At 48.1% G+C, this 24,119-nt stretch overlaps 1 protein-coding gene across 2 annotated transcripts; it reads left to right on the top strand.

The window, feature by feature from the left end:
- The first annotated feature begins 59 nt into the window (after positions 1-59).
- On the top strand, positions 60-22,734 carry NOL9 (nucleolar protein 9). Of its 2 annotated transcripts, none has more exons than XM_086715543.1 (12): positions 60-450; positions 2,095-2,314; positions 4,348-4,475; positions 7,962-8,097; positions 8,223-8,316; positions 8,872-8,969; positions 13,828-13,989; positions 14,190-14,487; positions 15,473-15,584; positions 16,841-17,018; positions 18,524-18,657; positions 19,344-22,734. In XM_086715543.1, exons 1-12 carry the CDS (start codon positions 94-96, stop codon positions 19,491-19,493), a joined length of 2,067 nt encoding a protein of 688 aa, XP_086571669.1. In that variant the 5' UTR covers positions 60-93; the 3' UTR covers positions 19,494-22,734. The 2 variants fall into 2 exon arrangements, with proteins under 2 accessions (XP_086571669.1, XP_086571668.1); XM_086715542.1 differs by having other exon boundaries at positions 8,220-8,316.
- Positions 22,735-24,119: the final 1,385 nt, after the last annotated feature.

Here is a 24,119-nt window from a genome sequence, read left to right as displayed (position 1 = left end):
CGTCCCGGCCTCTACTTGCAGCCGCACGACGGGCCGAGGGGCGGAGCGACCGGATCTCGGGAGATTCTCGCGCGGCAGGCCCCCGTGGCCAACATGGCGGACGCCCAGTTGCTTCTCAAGCGGGGTCCTTCCCGCTCCACGTGGCTGCGGGCCCGCAAGGCTCGGCCCCAGCTCGTCCTCAGCCGCCGGCCCCGCCGCCGGCTCGGGACCCTGCGCTGGTGCGGCCGGAGGCGCCTGCGGCGGCGGCTGCTACAAGCCCAGGCGGCCGGCGCGGACTGGCGGGAGAGCGGCTGCCTGGTGTCGCGCTCGGCCGCCCGGAGGCCCAAGACCGCGGCCCCCAGCCCGGCCCCGGCCGCGGCCCCCGCCCCGAGTTGCCCCACGACCCTCCCCATCCCGCCGGTGCGGCCGGCCGGCCCGGGCCGCGCCTTGCTGCTGCTGCCGCGGGACCAGGTGGGTCGCGCCGGTGGGGGGAAGCTGGCCGGCCGAGATCGGGGGGGGGCGGGGGGGGGGGGGAATGGGGAGCAGCTCCGGGACTCGCGGGCTGGGAGAAGACCGTGCGGGCTCTGCGGCCCCGGGTCGAGAGCGTTCCTCCTGGCGGCGGTGCTGAGCAGGGGGTGACTAGGGACCTGTTGTGGAGCTCTAGGCTTTGAGAGCCGAAGGGAATCTAATAGCAGGAAATAACAGGACCAGCTCACGTTTACGGGGTGCTTAGAGATGCCGGGCTCTCCGTTCTAAGTGTTTTAGGGTTATGAACCCTTTTAATACTCTCAGCTCTATGGAGTCATTACCTTCATTTCCGTAAATGTTTACGGACGAAGAAACTGAGGTATAGTTTGGGTAACTTGCTGAAAGGCGTAGAGTAGGGGCAGAGCTAAGACTCAAACCGAGGCAGCTTAATTTCAGGACCTGGGCTCTTCATTTGGATGCTGGTGTGGGAGGTCTTCCTGCAGTGCCGGGGGGATGTGAAAAACCAGGAACGGGAGAAACTTGGCAGGCAGTGGGCCTTGGTAGAGATAGGTCTGTGACAGCTGCAGAGCCCAGTTCATGGGACCCGCTTGTTTTTCATGTGTCTGTATACACCAGCCATCTCTGTAGCTGTGGTGGGATATGAAATTAGGTTAAGGATAATCAGTACCCGATGGCCACCTAGTACAACGTGTTGTTACTTAGAAGTTACTTGTTATGTGAATAGCAACTAAGAGTTTAGAATTTTATTTTATTTTGGAGAGAGTGAGCACGAGCAGGGGAGAGGGGCAGAGGTAGAAAGAGAATCCCAACCCAAGCAGGTTCTACACGAAGTACAGAGCCTGATGCTGGGCTCGATCTCCCGAATTGTGAGATCATGACCTGACCCAAAATCAAGAGTCAGAGGCTGAAACCAACTGAGACACCCAGGCTGAAACCAACTGAGACACCCAGGCACCTCTAGACATATTTTTTATTTTTTATGTTTTTCAAATTTTTTTTTAATGTTTATTTTTGAAAGAGAGAGCCCGTGCGCAGGGAAGGGGCAGAGAGAGGGAGACCCAAAATCCAAAACAGGCTCCAGGCTCTGAGGTGTCAGCACAGAGCCCGACGCGGGGCTTGCATTTACAAAGCGTGAGATCATGACCTGAGCTGAAGTCTGATGCTTAACCAACTGAGCCACCCAGGTGCCCCAACACTTTTTTTTTTTTTTTTTTTTTTTTAAGAGGAAGGGGATGCCTTCCTCAGTGGGTGGTGCATGCTACTCTTGGTCTCAGGGTCATCAGTTTGAGGCCCATGTTCAGCACAGAGTTTAGTTTAAAAAAAAAAAAAGTTTTGAAAATTTCAGTCATGGGGACACCTGGATGGCTCAGTTGGTTCAGCGTCCAACTCTTGATTTAGGCTCAGGTCATAACCTCACGGTTCATGGGATCAAGCCCTGCGTGGGGCTCAGCACTGACAGGGTAGAGCCTGCTTGGGATTCTCTCTCCCTCTCTCTGTACCCTTCCCCTGCTCATGCTCTTATGAGTATGCTGTCAAAATTAATTAATTAAAAAATTTTTTTCAGTCATTAGTAACAGGATTTGTCATGTTATTTCTTCTTTTTTGCCCACCCCCCTTTCCTTGTAGGGTTTTACTTTTAGCGGGATCTGTCGTGTGACGTGCCTCTATGGCCAGGTGCAGGTGTTAGGTTATACCATCAGCCAAGGCCACCCTGCCCAAGATGTCTTCTCTACCTACACTCATTCTCGCCTTACTATCAACGCAGTTCATTATTCTGTGCCTGAGAAAAGCAAGAAGGAGGTGAAAAGGGAAGCCCGAGCTTTGCTCAGATCTCATCTTAACCGGGGTAAGGAAAATAAACGGATAATTTACTGAGGGTATACTATAATAAGGCTAGTGTTATTATTTTTATCTTTTTGTAATGTTTATTTTTGAGAGAGAGACAGAGCGCAGGCAGGGAAGGGGCAGAGAGAGAGGGAGACACAGAATCGGAAGCAGGCTCCAGGCTCTGAGTCATCAGCACAGAGCCCGACGCAGGGCTCAAACCCATGAAGCATGAGATCATGACCTGAGCTGAAGTCAGACTCCCAACCGACTGAGCCATCCATGCGCCCCAGTAATATTTGTATTTTTGTTTTTACTTTTGTTTATTTTGAGAGACAGCACAAGTGGGGGAGGGGCAGAGAGAGAGGGAAAGAGAGAGAATCCCAAGCAGGCTCCACATTGCTGGCCCAGAGCCCAGCACGGGGCTCAAACTCACAAAACTGTGAGATCATGACCTGGACCTAAACGCTTAACCAACTGCGACACCCAGGTGCCCCCAAGGCTAATATTTTTAGATGCTTCCTATTGCCTAGATATTGTACACTTTTCTGTGTCTATTTAAACCTTCACATGGGTCCTGTGAGTGAAACTTATTTTCACCATTTTTCAGATGAGAAAAGTTACCCAAGGCCACACAGCTAGAGTGTGGCCAAAGCAATCCTGGATTGACTTCTCTCTCCATCCAGGTGTGTTCTTATTATGCAGTATGGTTTCTTGAAGAAGGCCCTTAACATAATTACTGCTCTCAGAAAGTTGACAATTCAGCTGAGGAGAAGGTGGTCCTAAACAGTGTAGAATTTAACGAAGTTACTATTTTTTCTTTTTCTTTTTCTTTCTTTCTCTCTTTCTTTTCTTTTTTCTTTTTATTTTATTATTTTTATTTATTTATTTTAATTTATTTTTAAAATTTTCATCCAAGTTAGTTAGCATATAGTGCAACAGTGATTTCAGGAGTAGATTCCTTAATGCCCCTTACCCATTTAGCCCATCCCCCCTCCCACATCCCCTCCAGTAACCCTCTGTTTGTTCTCCATATTTAAGAGTCTCTTATGTTTTGATCCCTTCCTGTTTTTATATTCTTTTTGCTTCCCTTCCCTTACATTCATCTGTTTTGTATTTTAAAGCCTTCATATGAGTAAAGTCATGTGATGTTTGTCTTTCTCTGACCGACTAATTTCGCTTAGCATAATACCCTCCAGTTCCATCCACGTAGTTGCAAATGGCAAGATTTCATTCTTTTTGACTGCCGAGTAATATCCCATTGTATATATATATATACCACATCTTCCTTTTTTTTTTTTTTTTAAATTTATTTTTGAGAGAGAGAGAGAGAGAGAGAGAGCACGTGCAAGCACGAGTGGTAGAGGGGCAGAAAGAGGAGACACAGAATCTGAAGCATGCTCCAGGCTCTGAGCTGTCAGCACAAAGCCTGATGATACGGGGTTTGAACTCACCAACCGCGAGACCATGACCTGAGTCAAAGTCAAACGCTTAACCCCCAAAGCCACCAGGCACCCCAATATACCACGTCTTCTTTATCTGTTCATCCATCAATGGACATTTGGGCTCTTTCCATACTTTGGCTGTTGTTGATAGTGCTGCTATAAACATGGGGGTGCACGTGCCCCTTCGAAACAGCATACCTGTATCCCTTGGATAGATACCTAGTAGTGCGGTTGCTGGGCCCTTGAGTAGTCCTGTTTTTAGTTTTTTGAGGAACCTCCATACTGTTTTCCAGAGTGGCTACACCAGTTTGCATTCCCATCTTTTTTTTTTTTTTTTTTTTTTTTTTTTTTATCCTAATGTTTGTTTATTTTTGGGAGAGAGAGAGAGTGCATGCCTGCTTGCACAGGGGAAAGGCACAGAGAGAAGGAGCCAGAATCCCAAGCAGGGTCTGTGCTGTGAGCGCAGAGTCCAACTCAGGGCTCGATCCCATGAACTGAACCATGAGATCGTGACCTGAGCTGAAATCGAGAGCCAGTCGCTTAACCAACTGAGCCCCCCAGGCACCCCTGGAGTTACTATTTCTAAGGTACTTAATTTTTCTTTTTGCAGATGACAGATGCTGGTTGATGAAGAATTTTTCTCCTCTGTGTTCCATTGTGATGTTGGAACAGCTGAGAACCTCCACTGTAAACTTCTTAGTCAGCCACCCGGGTTTATCTTATGTCTTTGTACAAGAGGTATGACCAGTTTTTTTTTTGTTTTTTTTTTAATTTTTTTTTTTTTTAAATTTTTTTTTTCAACGTTTTTTATTTATTTTTGGGACAGAGAGAGACAGAGCATGAACGGGGGAGGGGCAGAGAGAGAGGGAGACACAGAATCGGAAACAGGCTCCAGGCTCCGAGCCATCAGCCCAGAGCCCGACGCGGGGCTCGAACTCACGGACCGCGAGATCGTGACCTGGCTGAAGTCGGCCGCTTAACCGACTGCGCCACCCAGGCGCCCCATAATTTTTTAATGTTTATTTATTTTGGGGACAGAGAGAGACAGAGCATGAATGGGGGAGGGGCAGAGAGAGAGGGAGACACAGAATCAGAAGCAGGCTCCAGGCTCTGAGCCATCAGTCCAGAGCCTGACGCGGGGCTCGAACTCATGGACCGCGAGATCGTGACCTGAGCTGAAGTCGGACGCTTAACCGACTGCGCCACCCAGGCGCCCCACGACCAGTTTTCATTCAGTTGTGCTCGTTAGTTTCACCAGAACAGTCCTATCAGATGACTGTAGGATGCTCGATTAGAGAGCAGCGTGGCTGTTGTGCTGTGGTGCAGGTTGTACAAAATGTCATAACGTGTGTATGGTGAAAAGGTTTGTGTAGAACGGTCTGTCATGAAAAATGTCTCCCCTTCCCCGTGTTGTTCCCTAGCGAAAGCCGTTCTTTCATATTGTAAGTGGTTAAATGCCTTTTGGAGTTGTTATTTATTTTTTCGAAGTTTTGTTTTAACCTCCCTCTCAACGTGGGGCTCAAACACAGAACCTGAGGGTCAGGAGTTGCATGCTTTACCGACTGAGCCAGCCAGGTGCCCGACTTTTGGAATTTTTTAAATGGTTTTCTTTTTTTTTTTTTTTCTTTTTAAATGATTATTTTTGAGGGGGTGGAGAGAGAGAGAAAGAGAGGGAGACAAAGCACATGCCGGGAGGGGTGGCAGAGACAGAGAGAGAGACAGAATCCGAAGCAGGGTCCAGGCTCCAAGCTGTCAGCACAGAGCCCGACGTAGGGCTCAGACTCACGAACCGTGAGATCGTGACCTGAGCTGAAGTTGGAAGCTTAACCGACTGAGCCCCCCAGGCACTTCAGGATGGTTATCTTTTTATATTAATTCATTCACTTGAGACAGTGAATAAATTTTTTTCTGTGAATGTATGTTGATGCACTTATACTTTCTGTCATCTCTCTGTCGTCTCCAAAGTTTTGCTGGTCACGTTCTTAATTTCTTAACACTCAGGCTCTGTTTCTATAATTGTTTCCCATGAGCCATAAATTGAGCCTAACCTGCAGGATTTTTATCAGGCTGACTGGGTGTGAGGCATGGGGAAGAATCAGGGATGACATCAAGCTCAAGCTTGTTAGCCTAACCACCTGCGTGCGTGGAGTTACTGACGGGGGGGGGGGGGTGGCGTAGGGGTTGCAGATTGAGATGTTAGCTTTGAGGTGTCTGTTAGACCATTGGAGATGTCAAGTGGCCAGTTGCATGTGTGATTCTGGAGTTGGGAGCTTTCAGCAGAATGGTCTCTGGGCCGTGAGATGGGATAATAACACCAAGGGAGTGGATACAGAGAGGCAGAGAGGTTCGAAGTCTGAGCCCTTAGGCGCTGAGACCAGAAGAGGTGTGGATGAGGGAACAGCAGAGGCTGAGACAGAGTGGTCACTGATGGTAGAGAAAAACCAGAGTGTGGTCAAGAGGTGTTCAGAGGAGCTGGATGTGGGCAGTTGTGGCAGATGCTGATGGTAGGTGAGGCCTGAGAAGGGAGCTTGCGTGTAGGCGTGTGGTCTGGACTAGCGTGTCCGCAGTAGACCGCTGGGGTGGGTGGGGCAGACTGATTGGAATAAGGTCGGGAGCCTGGGCAGAGAGCAACTCTCAGGTTTAATATAAGAGATTTTGCGTTTGTAGAGTTAAGTGGTACGGGGAAGGAGAGAAATGACACAGTATTTGGAGGAGTGTGGTCAGAGTTTTGTTTTTTGTTAAGATGGATGAAAAAGCCCCAACAGGTTTGGACACAGCAGGTGCGAATGATCTAGAGTGGGGAGGGTGCCGAGGATGCGGCAGAGAGAGGTGAGGACACTCGAAGTGAGGTGTCCCGAAGGAAGGCTTCTGGTTCTGGTGTCTGCAGGCCTGGGGCAGTGGCCTTGGGAGCACAGGCAGCTGACCTAGAGTAGGAGTAGCAGGAGGAAATGGCGGGATGGGCTGCAGGGGTGTGGGGGTGGGGGGGCGCCAAGTAGAAGTTCTCTTCTGAGTGGTTCGTTTTGCTCCAGGAAGCGGATCAGGATCATCACTGAGTGGGAGCAGAGCTAGTAAGTAGGTGTTGGAGGTTTGAGTGACAGAAGGTATGAAATGGGGGCAGGACAGTGAATGCACTGTTGTGGTTGCATCAGTTTAATCTAGTGCAGAAGCCAGTAGCTTGGTGAGGACCGTGGAGAAGGAGGTGGAGGCCCCGTGTTACCGAGCTTTGCTTCTTGTAAGCGAAGATTCTAAACGCCTTGATTTTTTTTTTCCATTTATTTTTAACTTTATTTATTTATTTTTTTCTGGGACTTCACCACCACCGTTTATATTCCTCATGCTCTTTCTTGGGTAACTTTCCTCCCCCAATGTGTGTTAACTACATTCTAGCCTTATTTCTTCATATCCGGCAGATGGTGAACTTTATATGATCTCATAAGATGTTCTTTTTTTTTTCTCCCCAGGAGTTACTCTTATTTTGCTCTCCGTGACTGATAGTTGAGCAGAGTATAGACTCTTTTCCTCAAAACCTTGAGGGCCTTGCTCCATTGTTCTCTAGAATTCAGAGTTGCTGATAGGAAGTCACACACCAGACTGATTCTCGTGCCTTCTACGATGTCTTTATCTTGGGGGTGATGAATTGCACGAGGATATGATCATGCATGGGGGGCTCTTCCTGGATCTTCTTCACCTTCACCCCAGAGGCCTTATTCCCTCCGAACCCCACCTGCGTCAGCGAGGGTCTGCTCTTGATGCTGTGGGTTGCTTCCGTGGTTTCCTGTTGCTTCCGCTGGAGCGCCAGTGGGTTAGCGGGCCTGTCTTCCGCGTGCTCTCAGCTCTGTGCATGTTCTTTGTCTTTTTACTTTATGTTTTTGGAGACTGCCTTGATGTTACTCTAAATCACCAACCTGTTGGACAGCTGTGGTCTTCTGTTGAATTGTTCTTGGGGCAATCACTTTTATATTTGCACAGGTTTTCCTTTCCTGGGGGGGCCTCCTGAAGAGGTGACGGCAGCCTGGAAGTATGTGTGAGCTAGGAGGACAGGTAGGGATGACTGCAGGGACAGCAGACGAGCATTACGGAAGAGTTGGCTTTGGGCGTGAGAGAAAGGAGGGGCCAGGTTTATCTTTTGTAGCTCACAACTGTTTGAGGTTTACTAGCCTAGAACTAGATGAAGAAATGTGCACTGTGTTCATCTTTTCTTAAAGCTTGCATTGTTAATTTCAGAGCCCAACCTTCCAGATTAACTCTGAACATTTAGCCCTGAGGTCTGTTGGCATCAAAAGAGAGAAGAAGAAGAATGGCCTTCGTTTAACTGAGAGTGCCCTGTCTGCCATGGAAGAGCTAGTCACTGTGTCCTGTGGTGAGTGGCGCGTAGTGATAAACGGAGTGTTCGTCCACCAGAGCCTCAGAGGGTTATGATTTGCGATTAGAGCCCTAAAGAAGGTGGCTAATCCTAGGCGTCAATGTTTCTTTTGCCTCTAGAAGAAGTAGACGGCTGCCCTGTCATTCTGGTTTGTGGCTCTCAGGACGTTGGAAAGTCAACATTTAATAGATACCTGATTAACCAGTTGCTAAATAGGTAAGAGTGGGGGGGTTTTTTTGTTTTTATTTTTTGTTTGTTTCTTAATTTTTTTTGTTTAGACATGTTATTAGATTTGGGGCATGAAATAGGATTTTTGACTTAAGAAACTAGACAGGAACGCATCTTGACGTCTAAGTAGAGATTGTCTACAAGTCTGTGCAAAGCCGTTCAGCTGAGCGATGACCGTCTCTGTTCTGCTGTGTTTGGGAGCGAGACAATGACTGACCTCGCTTATCAGTGAGGGGGCAAGAGGGGCTGCCTGTCTTAGATTCTGTATTTGACCATACCCAGAGGCTCAGAGTAGGGGAAATTCCGTTGTATTTCGAAAGTAAAATTTTAGGTAGTACCAAGTTGTATCCATATTGTGAGTGGACACTGTGACCGTACCTGCACATTTTCTTTTCGTTGATTGTCATGTTTGGAGCATCCAACCTAAAAGACTCTAAAACGGTGGATTATGCCTGTGTGTTGCATAAAATCTATGAGATCTTATGTATTCATTTGACATAGTAAAGCTAGCTAAGGTTTTCTTTATTCCTTTCAAATTTTCAGTATTTCCTGTGTTGACTATTTGGAATGTGATCTGGGACAGACAGAATTTACGCCTCCAGGTTGCATTTCCTTACTTAATATTACAGAACCAATTCTAGGTATGTATTACACGTTTCTTTTTTTTTTTTTTTTTTTAATGTTTATTTATATTTGAGAGAGAGACTGAACACAAACAGGGGAGGGGCAGAGAGAGAGGGAGACACAGAATCTGAAGCAGGCTCCAGGCTTTGAGCTGTCGGCACGAACCCAACAAAGGGCTTGAACTCACGAGCTGTGAGATAATGACCTGAAGCTAACGTAGGATGCTTCACCAACTGAGCCACCCAGCCTCCCCCCCACCCTTTTTAATCTTTGTTTATATTAGCGAGAAAGTGTGTTGTATATTTCTTAAGTGTCTTGGTTTTATAAAACTCAAACATAATGATAGAAAAAACTAAAAAAATAAAAAGTATAAATATGAAAAAAAGAAAGTGTAAAAGTGAATATTCCCCCTTCCGCCCAAACTCCCGGTCTTCTTAGAACGGTTCTCCTAGCTTCCAAAAAACAAAACTATGGTAATTTTCTAGGGTTCCATTTTGGTAAATGGAACTAATACCCACTTTGTTGTGTGTAAATCAGAAACATACCTTCCTATAGTATTTACATTTTATGTAACCATATATAATGATTTAAACCTAGAAATTACATTGACACAGTACTGTTAACTACAGATTTTAATCAAAATCCATCAGTTATCCTACTAACATCCTTTTTATGGTTCAGAATCCAACCCAGAATCCCATGTTGCTTTTTTTTAATGGTAAAATATACAAAATGTGATACTATTTACAGTTTTAACCACTGATAAGCGTACAGTTCAGTGACATTCAGTACATTCACAGTGTTCTGTAGCCATCACCACCTACATCCAGAATTTTTTCGTCATCCCAAACTGAAATGCTGTCTCTGTTAAATAGCACCTCCTTCCTGCTCCTGGTGACCTCTATTTTGCTTTCTGTCCCCGTGAGTTCACCTACTCCAAGCCCCTCCTGTAGGCGAGACCTTAACAATATCTGTCCTTGGGTGACTGTTTTTTTCACTAAGCATAATTTTTTTTTCTTTTTGCTGATTTTAAAAGATTTATTCATTTATTTGGGGGGGAGGGGGTGGAGAGAATATAAGTGGGGAAGGGGCAGAGAGAAAGGGAGACACAGAATCTGAAGCAGGCTCCAGGCTCTGAGCTGTCGGTGCAAAGCCCAACACGGGGCTCAGAACTACAAACTGTGAGATTATGACCTGAGCCGAAGTCGGACGCTTAACTGACTGAGCCACCCAGAGACCCCAGTGATCAGTCTTCTTACGAACACAGGGTGCCTTTCCAGTTTTTTAGCTCTTTAATTTCTTTCAGCAAAATTTTGTGATTTTCAGTGTGGAAGTCTTTCACTTCCTTGGTTAGATTTGTTCCTAAGGATTCGATTCTTCTAGCTAATACTGTAAGTGGAATTGCTTTCCTAACTTCCTTTCCAGATTCTTCACTACTGGTATATTGAAACACACGTGATTTTTGTGTGTTGACCACATACCCTGCAACTTTGCTGAATTCCCATATTACCTCCAGTAGGTTTCCTACGGATTTCTTTGGATTTTCTAGATAGAAGATCGTCATCTGCGGATAGAAATAGTTTTACGTCTTCCTTCCAGTTTGGATGCCTTCAATTCCTTTTTCCTGTCTAAGAAAAGGCTAGGACCTCCAGTACAGTGTTGAATAGGAGGAAACATTTCTTATTCCTCATCTTAGAGGGAATGTGCTTCACCATGCTGTCCATGCTGTCAGCTGTGGGTTTTCATTGTCAGTTGCGTTCCTTCTTCAGGGTGAAGAAGCTGCCTTCTTTTCCTAGTGTGTGGAATGTTTGTTGTCGTGAAAGGGCGTTAGGTTTTCATCAAGCGCTTTTTCTGTGTCTGTCAAGATAGTTGTGTGATTTTTGTTTGGTTGACTTTTAAATTTTATTTATTTATTTAAAAAATGTTTTTTTAAGTTTATTTATTTTGAGAGAGAGAGAGAGAGAGTGAGCATGCACATGAGCAGGGGAGGAGGCAGAGAGAGAGAGAATCCCAAGCAGTCTCCAAGCATGGAGCCCGACATGGAGCTTGATCCCATGAACTTGGACATCATGACCTGAGCTGAAATCAAAAGTCAGACGCTTAACTGTCTGAGACACCCAGGCACCCCTGTTTAGTTGACTTTTAACAGGTTTAAGATTTGAGTTTTAAAGTAATCTCTGTACCCCGTGTGGGGTTTGAACTGGTAACCATGAGATCAAGAGTTTCACGCTCTATTGACTGAGCCAGCCAGGCATCCCTGTTCAGTTGACTTTTTTTTTTTTTTTTTTTCAACATTTATTTATTTTTGGGACAGAGAGAGACAGAGCATTAACGGGGGAAGGGCAGAGAGAGAGGGAGACACAGAATCGGAAACAGGCTCCAGGCTCTGAGCCATCAGCCCAGAGCCTGACGCGGGGCTCGAACTCACGGACCGCAAGATCGTGACCTGGCTGAAGTCGGACGCTCAACCGACTGCGCCACCCAGGCGCCCCTGTTCAGTTGACTTTTAAGAGAAGCAGATGATATATCAGGTTGCTGGATATGTTCTAGATTTAACAGACTTTTTGACAATGAGAATAAGTAGAGCATTCACGTTGCTTTTACAGTTTTATCAAAACTAATTGTTTGGACTTTGCTCTTTAGCTGGTTTCATTGTTCCTTTGTTTCTTTTATGTTTTCCCCAGTGCATTTACTTTTCTTTTTTACCCCTTAATATTTCAGTAGGTGTTTCCCCAAACAAGGACACTCCACTGTATAATCCTAATGCAGCCACCAAATCAGAGCAGCTGAACTGCTGGAGTACTGTCCCTCGTCCATCATCCAGCTGCCTGCCCCGGCCCAGCGTATATTTGCAAATCTTTAGTCCTCGGTCTGGAGCAGGTCCTCCAGCTTTCCTTATCGTTCATGACCTTGGCAATTTGGAAGAGTACCTGTCGAGTGCCCCTCATGGCTTGATTGAGGTGTGGTGCTGTGTTCTCAGTGCATCATGTCAGCAAGCTGTCAGTTGGCCCTGTCACCAGAGAGGTTGCCTCTGATCATTTGGTTAAGATAAGTGTTTGCCAGGGTTTTCCACTCTGTCTGTAACTAGGTGTATTATTTGTTACTTCTTCTGGGGTGTCACTGCTTGCAGATCCCCTCTGTGGACAGAGCTAGGAAATACATGCACGTTTAAGCCCATACGTGTATATTACGTGCGTACGTATTCGTACATACATTTACACTACGTTTACACTTCTGTGTACATATTTTCTATTTATTAAGAGCCACAAGTTTACTGCAGTCATTCTGATTCTGGTCTGACACCCTGGGTTTATTCTAGTTAGCCTTCCTCCTCCCGTATTTATAAGTTCCATATCTGATGATAAGAACTCTGGCTGTGATTGTTGTCAGTGTATTTACATATTTACTCAGTCTCTTTGTATTTGTTCAATCCCTCTGCTATGCAGGCCACTTCCTCAGCTGTGGGCTGCCCCAAGTCCCCTTACTCCACCTTTGAGGGGAGCCTTGCCAGCCCTGTCCCAGGTGGCCTGGCACCAACCACATTAACCAAGGCCCTCACCCTGCTGACCGTGGTGCCGTGTGGTCCTGGTCACCAGCCAGATAAGGGAAGTAGGTCAGTTTTGACGGACTGGTGCTACAGTTAGGAATGTTTGCTCTGGGGGCACCTGGGTGGCTCAGTTGGTTAAGCAAGCATCCAACTCTTGATTTCAGCTCAGGTCATGATCTCGCAGTTCATAGGTTCGAGCCCTGTGTGGGGCTGTGTTGACAGTACGGAGACTTGTTGGGTTTCTCTGTCTTCTCTCTATCTCTGCCCGTCCCCCATTCACGTTCTCCCTCTCCCTCTCCCTCTCCCTCTCCCTCTCCCTCTCCCTCTCCCTCTCCCTCTCCCTCCCCCTCTTTCTCAAAAAATAAATAAATAAACATTAAAAAAAAAAGAAAAAAGGAACGTTTTCTCTGGAGCTGAATCATCTGAGTTCAAGTGCAGTTGGTATCTACTAGCTGTATGACCTTGGTCAGTTAATCTGTGTCCTCCTCTATAAAAATGGGTGTAGTAATACTACCTACCTCATAGGATTTTTATGAAAATTAGAGACTACTTGTGAAGTACATGGGGCATAGGAAGTGCTACATGCTAGTGAGTGATTGCTGCTTACTTGTCCGAGGATGGGGACATGGTTTTGTTCACACGTGTATCCTGAGTATCTAGAAAGATACTGACTCGGCTCACTGAGCATCAGTGTCTTGTCGGTGCTCAATAAATGAATGGCCATATTAGGACATAATAAGAATTGGGATTAATTATATGTGACAATGAGGGGGCGTGCCTGGGTGGCTCCTTTGGGTAAGTATCCAACTTCAGCTCAGGTCATGATCTCACAGTTTGTGGGTTCAAGCCTCGCATCGGGCTCTGTGCTGACAGCTGGGAGCCTGGAGCCTGCTTCGGATTCTGTGTCTCCCTCTCGCTCTTCCCCTCCCCCACTTCCACTCTGTCTCTGTCTCTCTCAAAAATAAACATTAAAAGAACATGAAGATGTCTTTGTATTAAATTTAAAGCTAAGATTTTTTTTTTTTTTTTTTTTTTGAGAGAGAAAGAAGGCACAAGTGAGCGAGGGGCAGAGAGGGAGAGAAAGAGAAGTGGGGCTCGCGTTCACCTGATGTGGGACTTGAACTCACTAACCCTGAGATCATGACCTTAATGACTGAGCCCCCCAGACGCCCTGAAAGCTTAGAATTCTGAAAACGAGATACAGCTATTCCCAGTGGTAGGATAGATAATCTTGAACTTCTTGCGAGTCTTTGTCACTGGCTATGGCCGACACGGAGCCCTCGCCTCTTTTTAAATAGTCCTGCAAACCCTCACCTTTATCTTCCTAGGACCACCTTTTACTCACCAGAGGACACCGCAGAAAATGGTATATTATGGGAAACCTTCTTGTAAAAACAACTATGAGAATTATATTGAGATAATACAGTACGTGTTCAGCTCCTACAAGAGAGAGGCCCCTCTCATCGTCAACACGATGGGCTGGGTGTCAGGTAAGCCTGCGGAGGCGCATCTCGCAGCAAAGGGTGGGCGGTACGAGTAAGCTTTTGGCTTCAGGCAGTAACGCTGAAGCCCCGTCCTTAGGAAATCGTTCTTACTGATCTTTCTGTGCCGCAGACAGATGTACCGTTTTCTCGTAGAAACGTGTGCTTGCATTTTAGTGTGCCAACTGCTCGTGTCGCCTTCCTCACAGACAAGGGGCTTCTGCTTCTCATCGATCTCATCCGGCTGCTGTCTCCCAGCCACGTGGTCCAGTTCAGTTCCGGGCGGAGTAAGTACATGCCGAACCTCACTCCTGACTATGTAGACGACATGGACGGCCTGTACACAAAGAGCAAGTCCAGAATCCGGAACAGAGGTTTCCAGCTGGCGGAGTTTACAGAGTGTTTGGAATTTGCCGATGAAGAAAAGGAGAGTCCCGTTGTGTTCACTGGACATAAGCTGATTTGCGTCCAGTCAGACTTTGCATTTAGAAAAACGCCAAGAAACAGGTGAGTCAGCCACTGCGAACGGAGGCCGGAGTTCTGTTCAGTGTAATAAGCCTCTCTGCTCTCATTTCCTTAAAGGGAAGAATTTCTCTACAAATGTTCAAATCTCTGCCACAGCTACATGTTTATGAAGGAGAATCGGCTATTTTCTGAGCCATTATTTTCCCAATGGAAAGACAGACAGTCTCTGATTTAAGATGGTTTGATTTCCAAAAAAAATTTTTAGGGGTGCCTGGGCGGCTCAGTCGGTTAAGTGTCCAACTTCGGCTCAGGTCACGATCTCGCAGTTCGTGGGTTCAAGCCCCGCGTCGGGCTCTGTGCTGACAGCTCGGAGCCTGGAACATGCTTCAGATTCTGTGTCTCCCTCTCTCTCTGCCCCTCCCCTCCTCGTGCTCTGTTTCTCCTTCTCTCAAAAATAAACATTTAAAAATTTTAAAAAACTTTTTTAAATTTTTTTTTTTTTTAAAGTTTATTTATTTTTGAGAGAGACAGAGTACAAGCAGGGGAGGGGCAGAAAGGTAGGGAGACACAGAATCCGAAGCAGGCTCTGGGGTCTGACCTGTCAGTACAGAGCCCGATGCGGAGCTTGGACCCATGAATCCTGAGATCATGACCTGAGCCAAGTCAGATGCTCAACTGACTGAGCCCCTCAGTCGCCCCAGTGTGCGAGGTGTCTTAAAGGCGTTTTCATCCTTCCATATTTTCAGCTTCCGGTGGGTGTATGAGGATGAAACCACATCATAGGTTGAGGAAGACCCATAGCCAGAAGCGGCCTCCAGCTCTGGTTGCCAAGAGCCTTTATTTAAAGGCGAGTCTTTAGGCGTCATGTTTTTCCAGTGGGTTTACAGAAAGGCAGGGTGTGCCAATGTCAAGGTGGGAGTGTGCGCTCATGTATGTATAATCTGTGTAATGACCAACGTACTGTGTCGCTGAGCGCGAGGTGGATGTGTAAGGTTAAATCTCTACTTCGTTCTGATTTGCTTTTCAGAGAGTCGCATAACAAAGTTCTTCGTGATCTGGCGGTACTGGGTTACCTCGGCCAGCTGCAGCCCCCGGTGCCAAAACCACTTTGTCCTTTACATGGTCTGACACCCTATCAGGTAACCTGAACTTGTACGAGGAATTGTCTTTGTTTACTTCGCCAACACTTGTATGGCTTCCTGTGAGCTGGGTGTTCTTCTGGCCTCTTACCCCCAGAACAGCCCTGTTCTGTGGCTTCTGTAACTGCCTCACTTTACAGATGGGAGGTTGAAAGCTCTGGCTTGAGAGTCCACGCTCTTAGCTGCTGCCCTGTGTTGGGCATGACTGTGCCTCGTGCTGGTTAAGAACGTTCTTCCTGGGGGTGCCTGGGTGGCTCAGTCATTTAAGTGACTCTGGATTTCGACTCAGGTCATGATCTCAAGGTTTGTGAGTTTGAGCCCTTCATCAGGCTCTGCACTGACAGTACAGAGCCTGCTTGGGGTATTCTCTCTCTCTCTCTCTCTCTCTCTCTGCCTTTCCCCTGCACACACTTGTGCACTCTCTCTCTCTCTCTCTCTCTCTCTCTCAAGAATAAACATAAAAAAAAAAAAAAAAAAAAAAGAGAACGTTCTGCCTCATCCCGGAGGTGGCGCTGGGGAGCCCAGCTCTAGCATTTCTACTTTTGAGCTGCGTGTTTTGGTATCTTACGCAGAAAACAGAGGCTGGGCCGGACCTCCCAAGACGGTCATGTGGAAGCAGTGAGTCTTCACAGTGGTCAGAAGGGGAGGCTCACCCCGCTTGCATTTGCGTCTTGGAATCCCCCTAGACTTCACCCCATTCAGGTTATCTTGAGACTTGAGTCTTGTGTGTCTGTTCAGACAAGAAAGTTCTAGACATCAATTTAGGTGTCTAGCAAGTGTTGGCTGGCAAAGAACTTTTTTTGAATTTCTCTGTGTTAAATACTTAGCCAATGTTTGTTAGTGTTTCCATTCTGTCTAGATACTTTTTGGTAAGCACTTTGGCCAACATAACTAACTTACTAATCTCTCTCCCTCCCTCCTTCTTTTCTTTTCTTTTCTTTTCTTTTCTTTTCTTTTCTTTTCTTTTCTTTTCTTTCTAATATTTATTTTTGAGAAAGTAAGAGAAGGGAGAGACAGAGAGAGGGCGGACAGAGGATCCAAAGCGGGCTCTGTGCTGATAGCAGCGAGCCTGATGTGAGACTTGAACTCACGAACCGCAAGATCATGACCTGGGCCAAAGTCAGATGCTCAACCGACTGAGCCACCCAGGTGCCTCTGGCCAACGTAACTTTAGATAGCTGGTTAGTCAACTTTTAAAAATTAAAAGTAATCTTTCCAGTTGAATTAATTGAGGGAGATGCACATTTATTTTCCAGGTCCCTTTCAATGCAGTTGCTCTCCGAATCACTCACGCTGACGTCGCTCCTACCCATATATTGTATGCTGTGAACGCCAGCTGGGTTGGTCTTTGCAAGATCCTAGATGATGTTAGAGGGTACGCAAATGGACCAATCCTGCTCGCCCAGACTCCAATCTGTGATTGTTTGGGATTTGGTGAGTGAGAGTAAACCGTGTCTGTATATCAACTGAAATTGATCCCCTTCTCCGCCTGTAGATGGCTGGTCTTGACCTTGTATCAGTCTCCCAGCTGGAGTGATCAGAGAGTGTCTCTGGCTTCTATACAGTGGGCCTGGGGGCTGGTGGGCAGGAAGGAAGCAGCATTTTCTCTGCTTCTCCTGCCAGCTCTACATCTAAGATTCTTGAGGGCCCGGTCATGACCTTCTTCTCACTTGACACATTTTCCCTAGGCCACCTGTCCCCATGCTGGGACCCTAGATCTACCTTTAGGCTGATCTCACTGGATCTCTGTAGCCTGACTGCGTGTCTGAGTTCCAAGCCCACGTTAGCAGTGTGTGTCTTCACTTGGGTATCTCACTGGCATCTGAGTCCTAGATCCATGACTGAGGTCCTAATGTTCTCCCCAGAACCCCTCCCATCCGGCATCCTCTCCTGTTCCCAGGCCTGTGAAGAATCCTTGGAAGATTCACCCTGCCCTGGGTCCACCTGCCCTGGGTCCACCTCTGCTCACCACATTCAACCTGCTAGCAGGTTTTGGTAGCTCGTTTCCCAGGGACGTCTGATTCCTCCGTCCGTCTCATTTCTTCTTACTCTGCCAAGAGTCTGGGCCACCGTTTCCGTGCCGGACTTCACGGTCGGGTGGTCTGAGGACAGACATGATCATGTCACATCCTGGTGGTCCCCATCACATGGGCCCAGGACCATTGGCCTCGTACTGCTTCGGGGCCCTTCCTCCTTCGCCAGGCCTACCTCATGTGATTGTCCCCCTGGCTCACTGAGGTCAATACATGTCAGGGTATGATTCTAGAAGGGTGCTGGACTTCTGTAACCCGAAATTAGCAAAACCCTTAAATAATCACAAATTTTTGCTTCATATACTACTGCTCCGCAGAAGTGTTTCCACAGAAACTGTGTCACCTGGTACCGACCCTGAAGGAGGAATTGGTGATGGGGAAAGATTGTGTCGTCTGTCTGTTCCTCATGGTGGCTTTTCTCCCTCTGGTCTGTGTGCACCTTATTGAAGACAGTCCGGGACTCTGGCATATGGACCACTTTGGTTCCTCACAGCTAAACAAGGAGAAGGGGACTAAGAGGCGTCAGATACTCCTGTCTCTTGGAACTTTGTATTTTCAAAGCAAAACACGGTTGAGATGGAAATTAATTTTATTTTTTTTTATTAAAAAATAATTTTTTTTAATGTTTATTTTTGAGGGAGAAACAGAACATGAGCGGGGGAGGGGCAGAGAGAGGGAGACACAGACTCTGAGGCAAGATCCAGGTTCTGAGCTGTCAGCACAGAGCCCGACGTGGGGCTCGAACCCACGAACTGTGAGATCGTGACCTGAGGTCAGATGCTCAACCGATTGAGCCACCCAGGCCCCCCTGAAATTCTGATTTTAAAAGCCATTCTTTGATTCTCAGTGGTAGGGAGATTTAATATTTTCCAGAAAGGATATCTTAGTGTTTTGTGTGTCTTCAAGGAATTTGTAGAGGGATCGACATGGAGAAGCGGCTGTACCACATCCTCACTCCTGTGCCCCCAGAAGAGCTAAGAAATGTGAATTGCCTATTGGTCGGAGCCATTTCCATTCCGCAGTGTGTCTTCAAGAGCCAGGTGAGCACTCACACTCCCAGGGGCAGCCCTGGAAGTTGCTGGTCGTGTCCATGGCGAAGAGAGTCACGGAAACACGTTATTGTGTGGGAAACTCACACTTGGTTGTAGAAGCTGGATGAGGCAGATAGAGTGTCAGGGTGGCCTCATGGTCCAAGACCATGAATTGCCGCCATTTGTGGTCAGGGGTCCAGTGGTAGAGCCATCATCCCAGGAGGAGCTTATGGGAAAAGAGAGCAGAGGTGATCTCGCCAGGATTACCCCGTCCTGAGGACAGTCTTTGGGCACATTGATGGGAAAGTCATGTTGGCCCAGGACATCTGTGTGGTGGCCTGAAAGCCAGACTGCAAGGCCTTCTGGCGGCCTGGGGAGGCCATGGACGTCCCACCCCTCCTAGCTGCTTGTCCTAACTTGTGTGAGAGAGAAACACACCCACACCCACTTACTCTCGGTTAATGTGTTTGTGGAGTTGAATTGGACAGAAAGAAGACAGTGACCTTTGTGACTGGGCCAGTTGCATCAAGTGAGCTGTCTGGGGGGAGGGGGACCAGAGGCCTTAGGAGTGTGAGGGCCTTTCTCAGACTCTCACTTTTAACAGTGTTTTCTGGGGAAGAAAAGAAACACTACAAACTCTGACTGGCAGGACTTGGGACTTTCCCTCATCCTCCTTGTGTTTGTTTCTGTTTCAGCGTGGGCTTGAAGGGACAATACCTTACGTCACAACAGATTATAATTCTAAACTTCCTGGAGCATCAGAGAAAATTGGAGCAAGAGAAACCGAGGAGACACGTGAAGAGAAAGTACACCCAAAACCTAAGCTCTATCGAAAAATAAACTGATTCTGATGTGGTCCATAGGGGCAGGAGCTTTTCTACCAGAAAACTCGTCTCGGTCTGCAGCCTGACGTCAGACTGACGGCGATGGTGGGAATTGTGCAGTGACGCAGCAAGCAGAGCTCCCTGGGTAACTCGTGGATCTGTTGAGAGTAAATTTAACTCTTTTTTTTTTTTTCCTTATGTTTTTCTTATTTATTTTTGAGACAGAGCGTGAGCTGGGGAGGGGCAAAGAGAGAGGAAGACACAGAATCAGAAGCAGGCTCCAGGCTCCCAGCTGTCAGCACAGAGCCTGATCTGGGGCTCGAACTCGCAAACCGTGAGGTCATGACCTGAGCCAAAGTCAGACACCCAACCAACTGAGCCACCCGGGCACCTCTAAATTTAACTCTTTTCCAAGCTACGTGATCTAGAGTTCTGCCCTAGTGTACTGTATGGTTCATCGTACTTTTTTATTTTCTAAAGGGTTAAAGCAACAGGAAAAAGTTTGGACATCATTAGAACAAAAAGAATACAGTTGATGCCTCAAAAAACTCTTTAACGTCCTGGTTTTGGGAATCTGAATAAAAATAGGGAAACTGGGGCCACAGAAATCTACCAAAGAGGAAGGAAGGCCGGCCAGCGGGGTCGCAAGCAATACAGGATGTGGGGGCTCCCCTCGTCCTCAAGCAGCGATGGCAGACGGGCAGGAGGTCCAGCAGTGGGATCCACTTGTGGACGGTCCGGGCCAGGCGGTCGTTCTCATCCCGTCATTTGGTGCTGTCCGTGTTCTCTTCCATTCCTGTGGCCTGGTGTGTCCGGTGTTAAAAGATCATGTTTGGTCTGCTCAATTTAATCAAGGCTTAATAGTTAACAAAGTTTGGACTCAAAAACCCTTTGTATTTTGGGGTTTTTTTTTTGTTTTATCTGATGACTGTAAGCTGAAAAAGTTGTTTTGAAATCCAGGAAACCTTTCCTGTGGCCTCTTTACAACTCTCTCTGTCCTAACTGACTTCTCATCTGAGGTTGAAGACCCACTGTGCACAGAGCTGCACACCCGGCCGTTGGAAGGACGGACAGGGCACCTGTGGGAAGCCCCGCCTTGCCTTTGACAGCTGGACCTGAACTCGTATATAAGGACGGACAACTCTGTGTCACGAGCGCTTTCTCCTAGGGGCACTGAAGGCCGGCGATGACGCCATTCTCCCAGATGGCTTTGGGGAAGATGATGGGAATCCATCCTTTGCTTTCTTCCCGGTTATCCCAGTTCCTGATCCCCCAGGGTTGGAAGTGGTTTCAGTAAACAAGGGTGTCAGGTGGGATCATGTCATTTGTGCACTTAGATCAGTGAGAATCTGATGGAGGTAGCATTTCAAAGCAGTCTTGTGAATTCCAGCTTCCTACGGCTCGTGTGGAAGGCTGGTCATTCCGATGTGAGTTTTAACATCTGTGTTCATCTGTGTTCATTGGTTATCACCATCCTGGTGGCCCCTCGCATCTCGGAGACCCGCACTCACAAATTCTCACTGGAACTCCGCCACCCTCCAGGATTGGTTTTGATTCCCTAGACTGTTTAAGGTCTAACTTAGTTGCCTCTTATTTGATTCTAAATTTACCTTGTGTGTGTTTTTCTGTCTTGGCCTTGCCAAGAATTTTAACAGTCTGCCATCATCAGCTTTCTGCCTCCCTCCCTACTTCCTTGTGTCTTCACGGTGGTCCCCACTATAGGTCATTGGCAGCAGGTGTCCAGAGGAAGGAAAGTGGTGCCCTGGCACTTGAGTTTTCATTCCATCTAGGCCTGCCTTTGGCCCGATTTCCCTTCTGCTCTTCAGGGCTGTCCACGAATGACGTACACAAGCGTTGCCGCTAGAGGGAGCTGCCAGCCACCGGTCAGATGGCCATTGGGCTAGCACGGGCCCAGGAACCTGCCTGGGACATTCTGGAGGCTGAGACCCTGGGGACTTGGCTCTCTGGCCAGCTCAGTGGGCCTGCTCAGACTGGCAGTGGTGCCATCCGCCCCGGATGTCAGTCCCTTTGTCAGTGTCAGCAGTATGGTAGAAAGTTCTATACTCGAGTTATTCTCAACAAAAACTCCGTGTGTGTGTGTGTGTGTGTGTGTGTGTGTGTGTGTGTGTGTGTGTGTGTGTGTGTGTGTATGATTCCATGCTTATTTAAGAAAAAGAAATAATGTGACTCAGAACTTGAAACCCCTAGTTGCTCCTTTTGTGGTTGTTTTAATGAGATTCCTCTACAGGAAAGATAGATGTGAAAATAGATAACAAGATTCTTGGATCCTGGGGTTTTATTTTGTAAACAAAGTTCAGCTCCCAGCTGTCCTCTGTTAGGCCTGGGGGCGGAAGCGGTGACCCCCCCGGAGAGCTGGCCATGGAAACGAGGTCTGAGAAAGGGGAGAGGGCCAGTTGAGCTGGCCCTTCAGGTGCCTTGAACGTTTGCGAAATCGGTCTGGAAGAGACCTGCGGGGGTGGGGGTCCCTGGGCTGGGTGGACGGAGCCCAGCCCTCTGCTGGGACCCCTGTGACAGGTGGCTGCTTACCTGCTGGATTTGGGTTTCTGCCCAGCCGCGTGAGCACCAGAGGACACGGGAGCAGGTTCCTTCCGTTGTGCCAGATGGTGATTTTTTTTGTTTTTAATTGTCCGATTGCTAACTTCCTTCCTTAGGCTTCGATGTGGCCGTATAGTGGGTAAGGCGGCAGGCTTTGATGTCCGAGCTGAGTTGGAATCCCAAGGGGCCACGGGCCAGCCAAGGAACTTTGCAAGAGATATTTGACCTCAGCCTGTTTACTTCTGAGATGGGTTGGTGGCTGTTCCCTCGAGTGCCTGTGCGTGGGGTGCATGAGACTTGTGTATACGTGGCGGGGCAGTGTAGACGGGGACCAAGATCGTGTTCCTTACTGTCACATTGGGTCGAAGAAACTAAATGTTTAAATCCACAGCTGTCTTCCCTTTCTAGCCAAGTGTACTGTTGTCACAACCAGGGGCGTGGGTTCCATACCCTCCACTGAGTCCCCATTCCTAGAAGTTTTTCATAGACTTCCACTGAACTGCTTTTCAAGTTGTATGAACACGTCACACATGTGGAACGTGGCTTTAGCCACACCACGTGGGTGATCACTGTCTCGTCTGGTGTTTTTCTAAACGGCACGTGTGTTCTACAGAATTGGGGGTCCTGCCATATGTATGGTGTTCTATGCAGCTCTTTTCAGTTAACACGTGAACTTCTGTATCATTAAAGATTTTTGAGAACATGAGTTTAATTGTGTACTTTTATTACGTATGCACAGATAGACCATTTTACTCCAGGGAGTTATTTGAACGCAGGAGACGTTGTGACGAACACTGGGGAGAATAAAGCATTGGGACGTGGGATCTGGATGCCAGAGCAGGGAAGACAGGAAATCCTAGCAGATGCCGGTGCCCTTTTCCGGCACAATATTGAGTGCAGTGGGAGTTTTAAGTTTTGTTTGGGCCCGAGGATGTAAGTTAAGAGAAAACGCTATGTCCTTTCCGCCCCATCTCCGAGAGTGTGTTGCTGCCGGAGAGGTTCGAATTAAAGAGGAAAACCAGCCTGGGGTCTGTGCCTGAGCGCAGTGATGCGAGCCCAGCAACTCCCAACTCTGTCCTCGCTGTCCCCACGCTGGCCTGGCGGAGGGGAGGAGCCTGGGCCGACCAGCGGAGCCCAAACCAGGGAGCCAACTGCTGTAAGGGGGAAGGAGTCCTTTTCTGAAAGGCTTTGCCCGGGAAAGTGGGGCAGGGGGTAGCTGCGGGCAGTCAGCAAGACCCACTTGGAGGCGAGGGGCGCCAGGTCCGATCTGGGAATGCCGGGAGCTGAGGAAGCAAAGTCTTGGGAGTCAGCAGATAGAGCTGAGCCGGCAGACAATGTGTTGGGCTGGGAAGCCAAGGGTTGCCATGGCGACGGGCCCTGATGCCACTGTGGCGCTCATCGGACCACGGTGTGGGTTTTCCCGAGGCTTTGGAAGGCGTCTGGGCTGTGAACGTCTGTCGGGCGGGGAGAGGCCACCAAACAGAACTTCCTTTCGAGGAGGCCGGCCAGCTGCTGGCTGTTGGGATTGCAGAGATGAGGGTCTTCGTGGAGTTGCTCTCCAGGAAAGGAGGGAGGCACCCGCCGAGGCAGCCGGCACCGCGAGAGCCCTTTTCCAGGGAGCAGATGTGTACTTGGGAATGGGAAGGGAGAAAACCAGCAAGGAGTCGGTGTGAACCATGGCCACAAAGTCCATACCATCAAAATATGCAGCACCCAGGGGGCCTGTGTCCAAGGGGAAGCAGGTTGGCGGGGCTGAAAGCTCTGGTTTTCTGTGCAGATGATTCAGTTGGACAGATTCAGCCTGGGGCTGAGTCTGGGAGAAGCCCTCTGCTGTTGGGTCTAGGTGGGCAGAGACGTGTGTGTGTGTGTGTGTGTGTGTGTGTGTGCGCGCGCGCGCGCGCGTGTCTGACACGTGGCTCGAGGGCCAGGCAAGGTGCCACCAGAGGGCAAGTGTGAATCCAGTCCTGCCAGAACGTGGGTTCTGGCTCAGCCTCCTCCCAGGAAGTGGTGAGTGTTTTCTGCCTCTTTGTCCAACAAGGAGGGTTGACGACCCAGAGCAAGAAGAGGAGGCTTTGAGGCTTTGCAGGTCTC

The sequence above is a fragment of the Puma concolor genome, chromosome C1 (assembly GCF_028749965.1).
Source record: "Puma concolor isolate L17-30 chromosome C1, mPumCon1.1.hap2, whole genome shotgun sequence".
Taxonomy (NCBI): Eukaryota; Metazoa; Chordata; class Mammalia; order Carnivora; family Felidae; genus Puma; species Puma concolor.
Note: the sequence above shows the minus strand (reverse complement) of the source record. Positions and strands in the feature narration are given on the sequence as shown.

Bases quoted from the DNA above. Each gene is read 5' to 3' on its own strand.
- NOL9 (XM_086715542.1), top strand. From the start codon at position 94: ATGGCGGACGCCCAGTTGCTTCTCAAGCGGGGTCCTTCCCGCTCCACG. The intron at 451-2,094 runs GTGGGTCGCGCC...CTTTCCTTGTAG, and splicing joins TGCTGCTGCCGCGGGACCAG to GGTTTTACTTTTAGCGGGAT. The intron at 8,317-8,871 runs GTAAGAGTGGGG...TCAAATTTTCAG, and splicing joins ATTAACCAGTTGCTAAATAG to TATTTCCTGTGTTGACTATT.